Source organism: Zalophus californianus, chromosome 4 (assembly GCF_009762305.2).
Source record: "Zalophus californianus isolate mZalCal1 chromosome 4, mZalCal1.pri.v2, whole genome shotgun sequence".
Lineage (NCBI taxonomy): Eukaryota > Metazoa > Chordata > Mammalia > Carnivora > Otariidae > Zalophus > Zalophus californianus.
This window is the reverse complement of record NC_045598.1, coordinates 7,495,170-7,513,019: the sequence shown is the minus strand read 5'-3', so window position 1 is coordinate 7,513,019 and position 17,850 is coordinate 7,495,170. Positions and strand designations below refer to the sequence as shown.

Genomic DNA, 17,850 nt, shown 5'->3' with positions numbered 1-17,850 from the left:
CAATCAGAAAGTAACTTGGATATATGAAGACTGTCTTTAAGTGTGATTTTCTCAAATGTGATGCTCCCATGCCCAACATCATATTGATTCAAGAATTTTAGCTTAAAATCCCTGTAATAAGAGGGGCGCCCAGGTGGCTCAGTCAGTTAAGCATCTGCCTTTGGCTCAGGTCATGATCCAGGGTCCTGGGATCGAGCCCCACGTTGGGCTCCCTGCTCAGCAGGGAGCCTGCTTCTCCCTCTCCCTCTGCCTGCCTCTCTGCCTACTTGTGCTCTCTATCTCTCTGTCAAATAAATAAAATCTTTAAAAAGAAAAAAATCCCTATAATAAGAATATTCTAATTGTTTGATACATCCACTGCATCAATACATCAGCACTTACTTCTACCTCATCTTCCATAAAGGGGGATGACAAGTCTGACCTTTTTTTTAATGTATATTCAACCCAAGAGGAAAAGTATTATTTTGGGTTATGCTCACCTTCAGGGTAGAGAACTGAGAGGTTAAAGTAGAAAAGGGATTTTAAAAGTCTGCAACTCAGGGCGCCTGGGTGGCTCAGTCGGTTAAGCAACTGCCTTCGGCTCAGGTCATGATCCTGGAGTCCCAGGATCGAGTCCCGCATCGGGCTCCTTGCCTCAGCAGGGAGTCTCTGCTTCTCCCTCTGACCCTTCCCCCTCTCATGCTCTCTCTCTCTCTCATTCTTTCTCTCAAATAAAATATTAAAAAAAAATAAAAAAATAAAAGTCTGTAAACTCAAACTACTTCACCTCTTACCAAAGAGGTTCTATAAAACATAACTCATAGATAATCATCAGAGAGCTTTATTATTTGGGCCTTTATCAAAGGCAGTTGTTTTACAAAGTAAAAACTCTATCCCAGGGTACCTGGTGGCTCAGTCAGTTAAGCACCCAACTCTTGACTCTTGATTTCAGCTCAGGTCATGGTCTCGGGTCATGGGATTGAGCCCCGCATTGGGCTCCATGCTGGGTGTGGAGCCTGCTTGGGATTCTCCTCTCGCCCTCTGCCCCCTCCCCCACCCTAAAAAGAAATGTTAAAAAAAAAACCCCTCTATCCCTCAATATCTTCCATATTTACATGGGCCCTGAACACGATGCAATATGGTAATGAGCACAGGACTCTCTAGAGTAGGTCTAACTATATAAGCTCTGCTGGGGGAAGACCTAGAGCAGGCTGAGTTCTATTCTGTCTGTGGTTGGCAAGGGGGCCCTTCATTTTTACTTCAGCTAACTTCTCCTTCTATAAAAGGAATTCCAGTTCCCCCTGAGAATGTGCAGACAACCCCGAGAGCTTAACTTGCTGACCTCTCCATTCTGATGGCCTCTGTTTTACGCAGCTTCTCTTCCCAGGTCTCATTCAGCTCAGCAATGATCTTCTCCGATTCCTAAGAGGAAGTCCACAGTTAAAGTGAAGAAGTGCCTTATGATGTAACACACTATGTCTAGGAAGGACAGCAAGAAGCACACAACGCCCCTTTGTGGGTATGAGGCAGAATCTAATACAATGAGATTTTTTTTCCTTTCTTAATATATGTGCAATAAAATTCATGAAGACTAGGTCTAACATTAAATCAGGCATAGATATATAAATTCTCCTAAGTCCTAATAAAAATGCCTAATAATGAGTGAGTGTGTATGTGTGTGTGTACAGAAAGAGAAGTAACATTAACACCCAAAATGCAGGACTCTATTTCTGAAAACAAATTCTACAAAAGATTAAAGCCACCAAAGGTATTTATTGCTTTTGTTTCACTATAATTTCACTGTAGCCCTGATGGGGCTCAGAACGTGTTCCCTAAAATACGACATCTTGGCACATTGACTATTTTAAGCTGAAGTAATTTGAGAAATGGTTTCTGCAGGAAGGACTCTGAACTCCTCAAGCAGGTTTTAAGACCCTCATGAGAGGAGCCCTCCCTACACCTGGAGGAAAGGCGCATCCTCATCTCCAAAGATGGAAGAAACACTAAGAGGAATCTGAACAAAACAGGCCTTGATAAGTTTCCCACAGGTCCTTTCATAATTTTCCCACAACTCTTCCCTCTTATCAAACCTAGCAAAAAAAATGCTTTAACACTTCTTTGGGTCTTTATTTCCTTATGAGGCTCCCGTGTCACATAAACTTATATTAAATAAATTTGTGTGCTTTTCTCTTATTAACTGTCTTTTGTTTGCAGAAGCCCCAGCAAAAACCTGAAGGGTAAATGAATATTTTAATTCCTCTACAACATAACACCCTTCTGAACACAACCCAATACCTGATAGAGAAAGAGTTAGTATAATCTCAGCCGAAGGCATATAGCCACTAAAGTGACAGTTTCCTAGTCTCCCGCTGAGTTTTTATGAATGCCAGAAATTAAGAACTAAACATGTTTCCTGCTCCCAGGGAGTAACTAACTGTACACGAGGAAGACAAGAAGTAACTGATGATTCATTCATTCAATAATTATACAGAACTACATTATATGTAAGCCTGTTTCAGGCAACTAGATGTGCAGGGAAGAAAAATCCCTGATTTCATGAGACTTACATTCTAGTAAAGAATGTAATCAATTTTAATCAATAATTCAAATATATAGTACATGGGATAGTGGCCAGTGTCTTGGCGAAAAAGCAAGAAAGGGAAAGGGTAAATGAGGGAGCAATTTGGAATGGGGTTGTCAGAACAGGGCTCCATGACAAGGTTCTGCTGTGAGCAGAGACAAAGCAGGAGCTACCACATGAACATGTGAGGGAAGAGGTAGAAATGCCTGGCATTTTCCAGGAACCACAGTGTGGCCAGAGCAATGCGCTCGCAGACTGTGAATGGGTAGGGCAGGAGAAAACAACGAACACTGTGTCACGTGCTAGAACTGAAGTGTTCACAGGTCGCTGGAGAATGGGTGAGCATAAGAATGACGCTCAGGACTGATGAATGAAGGACAAGTAGGAAATCAACTCGGTGAAAAAATGGAGGGAGGAAGACAACCTGAAAGGGGGACAAAGCAACATGCAAAATAGCAGAGGAAGATCTGGTCATGGAGACGGAATTAGAAAGTCAAAGATGATGCCAGGAGCATAACAGTGAATGAGATGCCAGTTCTGATGACAGCAGCACTAGTGATTCAGGATGAAAACCCTGCACAGTTTACAAAACAGCTCACTGTCTGATTCATTAAACAGGCCATTGTAAGAAGCCTCTGGGATCTGAAAACATAATTATCTACAAAGAAAGAAACAGTGAGCACATAATACAATCAATCCTAAGGTGTCTGCAATTCGGTTTTCCGGAAGGAGGCATGGGTGCATGTTAAAAAAGCCATGAGAGAGAATTCCAGGCAGCAGCTGCAAAAGCAAAGGAGTACAGAGTCAGGAGAAACAGACAGGGGAGCATCATGATGACGACAGTGAAGAACAACTAGCTAAGCAGGGCAAAGAGCAAAGGTAGAAACAGCATGGGCATCAGTATGGTTCCCATGAAGGGGGCTGCTGAACAGGTACTCATTCATAAAAGGGTCAGTCACAAAGGGTAGATGCCAGAACAAGTCAACAGGGGAGTGGGGAAGGTGGGGAGGAAGACAGAACCACCTAAATTGCTCTCATTAACTCTCCCAACACCCAGGGGCTGAAAGACTCAAACAGCTACCTGAACAGCATCTCTCCAGTGGCCTCCAAGAGGACGGATTTAGCCTGCAGTGCACATACCCCTCCCAAGCTGAGACAGGAAACAATGTGCCAACGCTAGAGGGCCAGCAACCAAAAACACCCATACAATTTCAGCAAGGAGGGAGATGGCCAGGAACCAAGTGGTCAGTAAGCACCACGGAAGTTATTCAAACAACTCTAACAGACTAGTACTAAATGCTTTTACACAGGACCATGAGAGGGGCAAATACAAGACAAGTTGGCACCATACCCTCATGATAGTAAGGCTTATTAAGACAGCTGGGTAGAAACCTTTACAATCTCAAAATGGTAACTTCGAAAGAAAGGACTACAATAGGCTGCCCAAACAGAGCATCTAGACTAGTGCTTATTATACAGTGTGGCACACAAGCCCTGACGTTGGTGATAGAATACAAACTGACCATGAGAAACTTAAATTTGTTTTTTCCTGGTTGTTATTTTCAGGAAAAGATCATGTCTGATAAGAGATTTATCTGGCTGGGGCGCCTGGGTGGCTCAGTTGGTTGGGCGACTGCCTTCGGCTCGGGTCATGATCCTGGAGTCCCGGGATCGAGTCCCACATCGGGCTCCCTCTCAGCAGGGAGTCTGCTCCTCCCTCTGACCCTCTTCCCTCTCATGCTGTCTCTCATTCTCTCTCTCTCAAAATAAATAAATAAAATCTTTAAAAAAAAAAAAAAGAGAGATTTATCTGGCTGTATGAAAGCTATTCTCTATTTGGGGCAACTGTAAATTCACCCAAGGTAGCAAAATCACTGTCTAGGGATCCTGTTGTCATTCTGCTGCCAATTCTAATGCGAACTCTCTATTTTACTTCCCACCTGGAGGGTAAATCAGGACATGATCTCTTTGTAAAAAAGAGATTTAATGAGTTACCTGAATATGGTATTCTTTTATTTTTCATTACAGCTTCACGTGGCAATTTTTATGTTGTCTAAAAAGCTATTTTTTAGGGGCGCCCGGGTGGCTCAGCCAGTTAAGCATCTGCCTTCAGCTCAGGTCATGATCCCCCGGGTCCTGGGATAGAGCCGAAATCAGGAGTCCCTGCTCAGTGAGGAGTCTGCTTCTCCTTCTCCCTCTGCTCCTCCCCTGCTCTGGCTCTCTCTCCCTCAAATAAATAAATAAAATCTTAAAAAAAAAAAAAGCTATTTTTTTTTAAAACTCTGAAGAAAGGTTAAAGAAAATGATATTAAAGCAAAAGTTCAGTGCTAGAAAAAGCCATTTATTCCAGAACCATTCTAGAGATAAAGAAACTGGGGACCAGAGAAGCTAAGAGACTATCCTGAGGCCACACTACATCCTGAGCCACTAAACCCTAGAGTGGGGTTTCCTGACTCTTGATGCTCTTTCTTCAATTAAGGTAAGAATCACTAGGTTTAAAGAAAATATTCTACAGAATAGCTCACCATCAATTAAGAAAGCATGAAGGATATTATTTCTTCAAGCCCGAATAGCAAACTTAGCATAAATAAAACTGAGATGCAACAGGAGATAACTTTTGATCTCTGAGTTATCAACTTACCCTGCAGGCAGGCCTGGCACACTGGTGCCCAGTGCTGCCCATTACCCACTCTAGAAACCCAACTTATAGATTAAATTGAAATTGGGATTGCATGCTTCAGAAATGAGAGTAGTCCGGACAATCTTTAAGGGTCCTTCCTTCCCCACAGGTAGTACACACAAAAAAATTCCAAAAACAACAGTGACATCAGGAACCTATTTTTAAAGCTCCAAGAAATGTTGGGCTCAGGCGCCATTCAACTTTGGTCTCACATCACGAATGTCTAGCTATCTATGCAGCACTTGTTAATAATTATGTTCACACAGCTAAACACAATTTAATTTCTCTGTCCATGATTCGGTTAAGGTGGCAGAGAATCCACAGAACAAGTCAGAAATATTTTCCATGAAAAAAAATTACAGTTTCAACTGTGATATTTAAAAGATTAAATGCTTACTACATGGAACATTCCTTGAAGCCATCAGATAGCCAAGGTTTTACTGTACTGAACATAGTCCGCTTCATAAGTGTGTTCCAAGTGTGGGGCCCTTGGGCTGCCTAGCACAGCACCTGCCCTTGCATGCTTCCGTAGTGGATACTTGGTGGATATTTATAGTCCAAGCCTAGGCGATGGCACTCATAGTACTACTTTGATGCCAGACTAATAAACAAACCCCAGAGCCACCGCACAGTAGCTATAGTTGCATATTTAAAACCTTACTGAATAAGAATCTAAATCAAGGATACATACATCTCAACTCAGTTTGAGTTGTGATTAAAAAATGAAAGGAATTACATTTCACTCTTTTGCCAGAGAGGTTTGTGGAGGGGGTCAAGATCGTTTATGTTGAGGTAACATGGGTTTCTTCCATATGGAAAGAAGTTATTCAAAAAACGAAGCAGTAGCAACACATTATACAAAAGTATTTACAAACTGATCATATTTTTAAATTCAAAAATAAAGAGAAGCAAAGGGAAATAACATGTTAGGGAAGTGAATTAACCTCTATTCATGTTTTCCATTACAGTATTTTTCTCCTGCAGTATCATGTCTAGGAACGCAGCTCCTAAACACCTCAACAATGAAGTAGTCCCAAAAATGAATTCTCAAGCATTTCTGTTGTATAACCACTGCTTGCACTGTGCATGCAAGATGCTATCTGCCTGAGGCATTACAATGCAGGTCTGCTGGACTGAATTCTCACCATTCACAAAAGAGGAGCAGAACGGAGGCCATTTATGCCTCAGTGGATGGCCCTGCTGCATTAAAAACTCAAGATCCAATACAAAACCATCAAGAAGCAATTTTCTAAAGGTAGGGAAAATGGAAGATTTCACTTATGCTGACTTAAAGGAAAATTAAAACACAGAAACGTATTTTCTGATAAAAGTAATACAGTTTTGTTTTGGTGGGAAGTAGGAAGGTTGGGGGGAGGGTTCCCTGAATATTGGCAGTGTTATTCCCCAGAAACTATGTGGATGACATTGGGTGACCTAATTCTTAAAGAGTCTGGTTAATGTTTTGACTCCTAACATTCAATGTTATTTTCAATTGGTCCCATTTGGCAGTTAGGAAAATTATTTTCTTTTACATCAAGACTTAAAGTTAATGGAAATTATAATCTTATTGTACACCAAGGCTTTAATAGGCGATATAAGTAAGATTCAAAATCCCCCAAAGAAAAAGAACATCTTATATTAAATAGTAAGTAGGAGATTTCACTTCTTTCCACGGAACCCCTGCATTTCCCCCACTGGCCCAAACAGAATCCCCTGCACTGCAACTTTGTCACCAATGCCCATCGTAAAAAAACACACACATAAAGCTGTCCTGCACAGGCTTCACTAATGTCTTTATCAAAATTTCAAAGGCAATTTTCACAAAAGCAGAATTACCCTTCAATTTGCAACAATTAATGAAATGAAAAGATTTCTCACCCTTCTCCCTCTGCTAGGTATCTCAGAACTTTACCCACTTCCTACAAATATGTTCTGAAGGAAGAAACAAGATCATTACTTTTGTTTCTGAAGCACCTTAGGTTAGAAGTAAGTAAAAAATGCGAAGGAAAAAGGTAGGCTGACTAAGAAGCAGAGGCCCAGTCTTCATATAAAATCTTTCTTGGCCTCACCTGAAAACTGAAATGAAACCTTCTGCCATCTTTAATTATCAAGCTTCATTCCCTTTTAGCAGTGAAAAACCAACAAACCTTTTCCATCGTTCATTTGCCCAAGTGTGTTACTGTTCTCAACAGTGCTCGAGCGAGCGGCAGTTGTGGAGAGCACTGAGTGCAATACAAAGAGGCCTGCCAATACAACTGCAACTTCCCAGCTCCCGAAAACGCTTTCTCTGCCCTCCTTGTTTTCCCTGCCCTGGCCCTTGGGAATACAAAGGCCCAAAAGCATGGATCAAACGATCACCCTGGAGGCAATGAGCAGGGAAAGAAAAAGCATCTGTGATACTGTCAGAGTGATTTGATGGATGGCATGGTCTGTTCTCACTGCAGTCACTGAGGGGAAGGAAGAAGCCAGGAATCAGCAGGTGCTGCTACCGCGCACTTTCATATTCACGAAGAAGACAAGAACATCCCCAACAGAGCCAACCACAGACTGGGAAAGTGAAGCTGGGTGCCATGGCAGGTGGACCTGCACATGCAGGATGCAAGCGCACAACATGGCACTGAGGCCCCTGATCTCATGGGCACCAGCACAGGAGGAGGCAGCCCTCCCATGGCAGTTATAACAGGGTTCCAAGACTTCCTATGAGCTTCCACAAGTTATCATTTCACATGTCTCTCAATAAACCTGGTAAAGCCACTCACATGCTCAAGCCTTCTTTTGGCTGTCTATTTATTTTACTAACACAAACATGGCTCCATACAGAATTCCATCTTCAAATGAATCCAAATGTTCTAACAAATTAGTTTCCAAATAAATTTCTAACTACACAATGTCCCTGTGACTTATAAACTACCTGGGAATTAAAGGACATTATCTATTTATCAGTTATTTTCATGGCCAACCTATGATCTGGCCACGTATCTCTCTAATCTCTGCCTGGCCACGTGAGACTCAAGCATTCTGGTAAAAAGAAATTATAAAGCAGCACATTCCATTTTCAGGACACCTCTAAGAGTTAGAAAGTTCTTCCGTATCCTTAACAAAAATCTCAGTGATTTTTAAGACCAACTATGCTTTGTGGAGCTACATAGAACACCTTTCATTCAGTCTGAATTATTACTTACCTTTAGACGTTCAATGGCTTCCTCTCCTCCAGGTGTAGACATGATCCTCTCCTGAATACTGGTCACAGATGTTAAGCCCACCTGACTATTGAGTGAGCAGGAAGATGGAGATGAAGTAAGGGACCCCATGGATGCTGTGGAAAAATTGCCAGGGCGTTGATTCTCAGAGGCTAGCAAGTACCTATGCTTATTGTTCTGAAAATCTTTCAGATCTGGGAGACAGAAAGAAGGGAAGGCAGAAAAAGTGGAAAAGAGGGAAAGGAGCAGAGGGAGAAAAAAAGACAGGAAGGAACACCAGCGTAAGAAAGGATAGCATTAAAGCGCCCAAAGACACACTATAATACAAAGACAAGTTACAATTGTTCTAGATGGCAGTTCTAAAACATGTCTGTCTTTGATACTGGTATCTCCTAGAGGTTAAGAACCACTTCTGAAACTAAAAAATTTAGGAACTAAAAAATTCCAGGGTGGGTTAACATTGTATTTGATAGGGGGTAACCAGAGCCTCAAAGGATAATGCTCAGGCACTCTCCGTAAACAAGACATGCTACATTCCTTCTATTCCTTCTAGAGCTCCAAATCTACAATGTTTTAGATTTCCACTACTCTTAAATCCCAGTAGTTTGTAATGGTATAGGAAAAAAGATGAACATTTACTTATCAGTAATATCAAACTGGCCCAGTATTTTATGGCATTCAGCAAAAATTCCCAAGAAGATACTATAGTTAAAACAAAAATCTGTAGTGTCCTTTGTATAGCAACATTTCAACATGCTAAAATGCATCTTTAACATATGCCTTTTTTTAAAAAAGGAGAGGTGAATGTAGAAATCACAAGAATTTTGTGTAAGTTCTGGTTGAGAACTCAGGGCCAATTACCTCAACAGGGAAGAACAATTAGCAAATTAATGAAGTTGGTAGAGTTTACACTCATCTATCAGCACAAGCAAAAATCAAGGCTGATTATTTGCTTATTATTGCAAAGTGAGGCTCTTACTCTGCCTAACAGTACTCCATGAGTCATGTGTGAGCTGAGTTCCTAGTATGGAATTCAAGTTCCAGAGACATACTTTCACTTACTAAGGTCTTTAACAGAACTGTAAGTTTTGTTTTTAAATTTAGTTTTGATAAAAAGAGCCACAAACAACAAAATTCATTAATTTGCTGTTTGTACTTTCCTTCATTAGTCATCTTTGTCGAACAGACACCAGAGGAAAACCATAGGTATTGATGGATTTCTATTTTAAAATTAGCTCATGTTTAAAAATGTGAGAAAACCTACATTGTTTAAAATTCATACCAAAAATGAATTAAGTTTTCCTTAAATGATACGAGTCAATGCAGAGTCAGAAAACATTATTATTTGCTCTCTCTGGGTCTACTCATTTCTACTTAATCAAAGCCAGTTCTTGAAACCCCTTAAAACCAGTGGTTGCTTCAAGACAGTTTGAAAACCACCATCTGCAAATAAAGAACATAGGAAAACAAGCAAGTTTTTAAAGGGGGATAGGAACTGGAGCAAAAAATCAGCCATCAGGTGATGGCAGCAAGGTAGGAAAGAAGAGGATGGGTGGAGCTTAGAAGGTCCAATGGACACATGCAAGCCCTAAAAGAAATTAAGAGTAGTAGACTGAAATGGAAATTCAGAAGTAGTCAGGGCTGCTCTCCTGCATGGAGACAAAATTAAAACTTAGTCATGCATAGCTTTTTGGGAGATGCCACAACTGCTCAGAAAAGAGTGAGGCAACAAGCTGACAGCACCACCTGGGGCACAAAAGCAAGAACAAGATGGTGTTTTTCTCACATCAGTATCAGTCAGCTTTGGAAATCTCAGACAGAGCTGTTCCAGTCAAGAGTCACTCTGTATTGGAGTGTTATTGTGTCTTCAAGGCCTAGCCTCATCACAGTGGCCAGGGCTACATTTGTTTTCTCCTATGTATTTCCTCCCTTCAAGCCCTATTACATGCCTCATTAAATGAACAAGCAAATCAATTAAAATCTAAAACTTAACCAAGAAGTCAAGATTCTTCATTTCTTCTAAGATAAAAATCCCCTTGTGAATTATCTTAAAAGGGTAAGAAATCATGTCCTCACCAACTTAATGATATCTATGGAGAGAACGAGGTGTGATCCTTCATAAAAATGTCTCATTTCAAACACACATTTTAGACACCCAAGTTTTTAAAATCTAATGTATAATTCCAGAAAAGGAGAGGGGGAAAAAAAACGTCTTCCTAACCACCATGTAAGCTGAGGCCCAAGATATGGAGGAAACTAACTTAGCATAAGCACAGGTGAGTGCTAACCCAACACTCAGAGCTACTCAGTCAGGGATAGTTTAGCCAACCAGAAGTGATTGTTTTTAACTGTACATACACCAAGGCTCAGAATTACATAGCTAATTTAAAATGAGTTTTCTATTAAATAATCAGACACGTGAAGGATCTCAAGAGGCCAAAAAGGTATAGTAATGATATTAAAAGCTGGGGCTCTGAGTTACACTATCCAATTGAACTACACAGAAACCATGGGATCTCTGGAGCAAATTAACTACCCAGGCAAGGGTGTCCTCATGGGTAAAATGGGCATAACAGAATCTTTTCCAGAATCAGTGACAGGATTAAGTGAGATAATACATTCAAGGTCACTATAAACACTCAGGAAATGTGAGCTGCTGTCATCACCATCATCATCCTCTAGGACTTTGGATTCAGTTTAATCACGTAAGTGGAAAAACTGAAGAGCAGAAGCAGCAAGAGACTCTTAAGCCTCTAAACTACTTAACCCATAAACTGAAATTCAGCAGCATTTGCTACATGGAGAAAGGCAAAAACAGGATCATTTCTGAATCTATAGTATGCTCTGTCTGGGATTTCCCTGTTAGGATTGCTGGCATGCAAAGCTCATTTTAAGGCTGATCCAGCAGAGGCAGATTAGCAAATCAGAGTACTGGAAATAACCAATACATGAAATACACACATTTGCCTCCACTTCCAGAGTAATCATCGATCAATGGATCAACTGAAGGTAAGCAGGAGGGAAAATACAAGAAGGGTCAAAGTTCAGGTTCAGCAGTGACACAGAGAGGGAACAGAGCAGCATTTGGGAAGATGAAAAAAATTAACACTTAGAATAGATTATCATTTTGCACACTGTATTCATTTAAACTCAGGTGTTAATCAGTAAGAAGAACTACTAAACTAGAAGAGACTTTGAAAATCTTATTAGAATTTAAATATTAATTTTTCACTCAAAAAATAAAAATATACTTTATCAAATAAACCCATATACTAATCTATCTGAATCATCCAGTTAACTTCTGATTAGACATTATGCAGACAGATCATAGAGGTTAAAAAAAGATTCATTTTAAGACAACACCGTAAAATAGTATTCTCTGGAAGTCTAGTTCTTGAATTTTACAGAAAATGGATATTTTTCCCTTCGTGTGTTCATAGGGAGCCAGGTGGGGAGTGTCCTTCAATCATTCTGCAGGAGGGGAAAGATACCACTCAAAGGTAAATCTTATCTGAAAGGGGACTGGAATGGCAGGTTTGTTACACATATATTACCACTACTACATTAATCCAGAGAAGCCCCAGTACAAAAACAAAAATTTCAAGCAACAATTTTACAAAGTGATTAATTTCTCCGTGAGAATAAACTCAACATTCCAAATAAACTTCACTGCTGATCTAAAATGAAAATCTAATAAAAATATAAGTGGTAACATATTTACTAAAACTAATTTCATGAGTTCAGCTGGATAGCCTGGTACAGACTACATAAAGAAAGATTCTGAGATCATTTTTGTTGGATTTTTTTAAAAGAAAAAGCAAAAACAAAAAAAACCCTTTTATACCATCTAACTTCATCATGTTCTTTGAATCTAAGTTTAAATATAAGAACCCCGAAGAGGAAAAGATTAGAGTTTATGTTGATCCTTAATTCACTTACTATCAATAATATCTCCCAGCCCCTGAGCACGAAGAAGGTCCTTCAGCCGTGTCACCTCCTCCTTTAATTCACGAACCAGTTTGGCATTGGGGTCCTCATTGATAACAGCATTGCACTTAATTTGTTTTGCACGATCTGCATATCTATATCCAAAAAGAACATTCATTTTTGCCATTCTTCAGATACTCTACTTCTCATAAGTAACATGCCATTATTTCTAACTCTAAATCAAACAGCTTGAGTATTTACACATTTTATGAGCCTTACTAATAACATATGCATAGAAAGTTTTATAATATCTTATCAAGATGAGGAAAAAGGCTCAGATGAATTTTAGTGATTTACCCAAAATAATAAAAGAAATAAATACCAAAAAGAGGACTCAAAATGCATTTGTGAGACTATATAGGGTTCTTTCCATCCCTGGGAGAAGAGCAGAAAGTTCCAGATTAAAGTAATGAAAACTATTCATATATAGAAATACAGCTGACCCTTGAACAACGTGGGTTAGAACTGCATGGGTCCACTTATAATCAGATTTTTTTCGATAAACACAGTCCAGTACTGTAAATGTATTTTCTCTTCCTTACAATTTTCTTAATAACATGTTCTCTCCTATAACTCACTTTATTGTAAGAAAACACATGACTTATATGCAGATACATATGTATTTGTACAACATACAAAATATGCATCAATCAACTGCTCATGTTATCAGTAAGGCTTCTGGTCAACAGTAGGCTGTTAGTAGTTGAGTTTTTGGGGAGTCAGGTTATATGTGGATTTTTGACTGTGCAGAGGGTTGGCACCCCTAACTACTGTGTTGTTCAAGGGCCGACTCTATTCTATTAGTGAACATTCTGTAATTTTTTTTTAACACTATGTGTACTCATAATTGTATTACTTGTTAAGAGTTGAGCATCTCTATAATGATGAACACAAGGGAACTTCTTTTTACAGAAATGAGTATCGTAACAAACTGAAATTGAAAACCATAAATAGGTAAATTCTATTACAATAAAAATCTCCCCCGCCCAAAAAATAAATAGAAATCCCCCCAACCCATGTTTTCCCTGTTATGAGAGGGATGGATCATTACTTACATAAAAAATTACCCATATAGCATAAGAAAACCAGTGGCATAACAAAATGACTTATGGTGGCACGGTATTCTATTTAGCTATCAGGAGCAATTGGAGTACCTCAGAGTGCTCAAAGTTTCATCATAGTTGATATCTGCTGGGCTCAGAGCAGCAACCATTGCAGTCCGAGAATTGCCACCTAAGAAGATGAATCATGGTTATTGCAAATCATACTCATTTTAGAAAGAAGAATTTTATTAAATTTATGTCAAATTAGTTAACACCATCTCAGATCCTAAGATTTAATCAAGAGTCAACAAGTGTCTTGAATGCTCCCATGCCGGGCACTGCTATACTGTTAATCTTGGTGTGTGGATCTACTGTGACCAGTTCTCCTCTCCCCACTCCAGTTAAGGCCTCAGCCACACCACCAAAGTGCTCTTAGTCAGTCAAAGTCATAGTTACGTGGACAGTCCAGCAAGCCATTCTCAGTCTCTTCGTCTGTCAGTGTCATTTGACATAGCTCATCACTCCCTTCTAACAGGAAGGAGAGAAAGAGGCTAAAAGAACAGAGAATAAAGAGAATGACCTGAAGGTCAAAACCATCATCAAAAAGGTAACATGGAGTTTCCAAAGAGGTTTGAAGAAGGAGCGATAGTTTGAAGCAGGTATGGTTAGTAAGAAAACCACACGACCACACCACAGTCCATGTTCCCAGGTCAACAAGATGGGGGAGAAAACCCTGATTAAAAAGTAAGCATAACATAATTAAAAAAAAAAAAAAGTAAGCAAATCCAACCAGCTTAAATCAAGAGTAACATGGCTATCTGGAGATTATTTTTCTCCAAAACAAACATATAAGACAATTAACCACAAAAGATAATCAATGAACAGCTTTAAAAAGATAACTACACACCAGTGATCAACGTACCTAGATTTTCTCGAAGGAGCCAAGTAAGTACAGAATCCCTGTAAGGAATAAAATCAGTCTTCTTCTTCTTCTTACTCTATTAAACAGAAAGAAATGGTCTTAGTATTGTTAGGGAGGAAAAATCCATATGAAAGGCAAACAAGTCTAAAATTCCTGAGTAAACTATAGTAGAACCCTATCACTGTTGAAATTTAACACTCATGGCTTCAATTCTTCACCATACCCAAAGTTCATGCAATAAAGTAATTTTTTCTCATTACATTTTATTTTGAAAAACTTCCAACGTACATGACGGTTTAGAGAGCAGCATAATGACTGACCATATATCCATCATGCAACTCCAACCGTTATCAGTATTTTGCCAATCATGTTTCTATTATCCCTCAAACACTTTATAGTTTTTCTTCCTGAACGATTTTGGAATAAATTGCAGACACCATGCCCTTTTATCCCTAAATACTTCAGCAGATAAGGACATTCTCTTACACAGTCACAGTTCAATGACTGAATTCAGGAAATTTAACATCAATATAATACTATTAATTTAATAGCCTGTCTATATCATATCTTTTACAGCTAGTAGTGTTTTAAATTAAATCCAACATTTCACCTATAAATAAATATTTCAGATACATATTTCCAACAGAGAAGGAGTTCTTTTTTTCTTTAAGTCTCAAACAATGATTTTTTACTTTTGCAGAGGGGCAAATATAAATCCTGGGCATTCCAGGTTAGATGTGCAGGAGCCAAGTCATTTAGTTAACGAATTTACTTGGCCAATCACCAAATCATTAAGTGGACTGTTGCATCTCTAACAACTCTTATAAAGTAATACACATTTGGTTTCTTTAGAAAGAAATCACACCCCAGATAAATTTAACCAACAGAGTTAGGACTCAAAGTGAAAAGGTCTAAAGACAGTGATGTGATTTGCTAATCTGGAGATTTGTAAAGACTGCAAGATGAATCGTCTGTATATATGTATCAAGCATTGACTTAGACAGTTATGACCCTCCTCATTATCACAGGATACAGCAAAAGGCACCAATACAAAGCCAGTACTAAAATGGAGGAAATTACATCCTTTGAAAGTAAAAATTAATGCAAACCCTTTGCAGATAACAGCTACTGCAGTATGTCCTGGCTGACGACTAGGTCGTGCTAATTTAAGAAGCCACTAAGGGGAAGCCAGGGTTCACTGATAAACTTCTCTCCCCAGTCCTGGTACAATCTGAGGTTAAACTAAGGACGATCTAGTTCTTGCGAAAATATGGGTATTCAGAAAAAGAGTACTAAGTAGCTGACCTCTGGTCTGTAGAGGAGGAAAGGAAGTAGGCAAGTAGCAATTTAATTCCATCTCTTATCAAAAACATTCCCTCCAATTCATCCTATCCCACCCACAGACACACTTTCCACCAATGAGAAAGTCATTTCCCATAGCAGGATCTATTTCCAAATGACAAAGACCTGTGGGGAGAATTAACCCTCTCAGTCAATCACAGCTTAGTGGGACTATCAGTCCATTGCAAAATTCTTGAGTCCTGAGACCTCAATTCTTCCTTCTCTAGCCCCTCACTACACCTAAACACTCCACTTTGCCTACAGTTAGTACTGAAAATGCTGCAAGATCTAAAGTACGTCACTTACAAACATTGCAAACAGTACTATAAAAATAAGCAGTTTCTCTTCGCCAAAAGATGTTCTATTTTCATTTTGGTCAATTAGACTAAATTAAGAAGGAGTAGCTAAATAAAGAAGCATGAAGAGAACTTCCATATTTTCCATATGAAAATATCTCAGAATTTTAGCCACTTCTTTTCTATTTGCTCTCTTACACAAATTAATCTCATCTATTCTCATAAATAAGGGCCTCAGTAATTACCCAAACAGGTTTACTTACTTACATCACTAGCCTCTCTAAAAAGAAGTGCTATCAAGTATGGACAATAATAATCCTGTTTCTCTCCCCAGTGGGAATAACGGTATATTTTAATTCACCAAAAATTATGCTTATTACATAAAAACTAAAATTTGTCTTTGATCCGTTATAGTTATGGCATAGATGCAAAGTTCTAAACTGGATTTTCCAAAACTAATTCTAAAAAAGTCATTTGCAAATTATTGTGGCACAGAGCAATATGGGAAATATGCAGATAAATGTAAAACTTTTCCTTTGGTTGATAAAGAATGTTAAAAAAAAATGAGCAAATGGACAGGACAAGTTAGAAAAACAACTAAATTTTAACAGCTTTCATGGTTCTGGGACTCAGATTAGATATCTGAAGAATATCCACACTATTGCATAATATCAAATAACAGACAGACTTTAAATCTAAGGCAGCTTTGGGGTGCCTGGGTGGCTCAGTCGTTAAGCGTCTGCCTTCGGCTCAGGTCGTGATCTCAGGATCCTGGGATCGAGCCCCGCATCGGGCTCCCTGCTCAGCGGGGAGCCTGCTTCTCCCTCTCCCACTCCCCCTGCTTGTGTTCCCTCTCTCGCTGTGTCTCTCTCTGTCAAATAAATAAATAAAATCTTTAAAAAATAAAAATAAATAAAATAAATAAAAATAAATAAATAAATCTAAGGCAGCTTTTTCCAATAAGCCAAAAGAAACAGGAAAAAAGTATTACTTTTTTTTTTTAAGATTTTATTTATTTGAGAGAGAGAGACACAGCAAGAGAGAGAACACAAGCAGAGGGACTGTGAGAGGGAGAAGCAGGCTTCCCTCGGAGCAGGGAGCCTGATGCAGGGCTCAATCCCAAGACCCTGGGATCATGACCTGAGCTGAAGGCATATGCTTAAGACTGAGCCAACCAGGCGCCCCAGTATTACTTTTTATTAAGTAATTTTTATACAAGTAGAGAACAAAACTATATATTTTAAAATACAAGTATAAAATATTTCATCTTGCAGGGGCACCTGGGTGGTTCAGTCAGTTAAGCGTCTGCCTTTGGCTCAGGGTATGATCTCCGGGTCCTGGGACCAAGCCCCACATCGGGCTCCCTGCTCAACAAGGAGTCTGCTTACCCTCTGCCTCTGCTCACGCTGTCTCTCTCTCTCTCAAATAAATAAAATCTTTAAAAAAAATAAAATATTTCATTGCCGATATTGCCTTTATCTCCAATGTTACTCATGTGATTCAGAATTGTTGAGTGCTCTATTATAAATGCAAAATAGTACTAAGAGATTTTAGAGTACTTGTAAGGAAATATAAGGAAAAGTCTATCATATTTGGATTAAAAGGATGCAAAGACCATGTGTTCTAGATACAGACTTTAACTTGATTCTACAGCCTTCACTTTCTGTATAACCAAAGAGTAGAAAAAAAATTTTTTTTAACAATTTAAATAATCCATGACTTTTCATGATAGGAAACAAGATTATACAGAGGTTTAAGAAAAATATCCTAATAATTTCAAGAAGGCAGCTATATTTTAGAATAGTACCCATAAGAAATATT

At 39.0% G+C, this 17,850-nt stretch overlaps 1 protein-coding gene across 1 annotated transcript in view; it reads right to left on the bottom strand.

The window, feature by feature from the left end:
* KIF1B (kinesin family member 1B) overlaps positions 1–17,850 on the bottom strand; it is a 141,267-nt gene that overhangs the window by 71,588 nt on the left and 51,829 nt on the right. Inside the window, 6 exon segments of the mRNA XM_035726999.1 lie at positions 1,322–1,401; positions 8,423–8,634; positions 11,402–11,443; positions 12,380–12,522; positions 13,582–13,660; positions 14,393–14,468. Of these exon segments, the coding sequence (XP_035582892.1) occupies positions 1,322–1,401; positions 8,423–8,634; positions 11,402–11,443; positions 12,380–12,522; positions 13,582–13,660; positions 14,393–14,468 (632 nt within the window).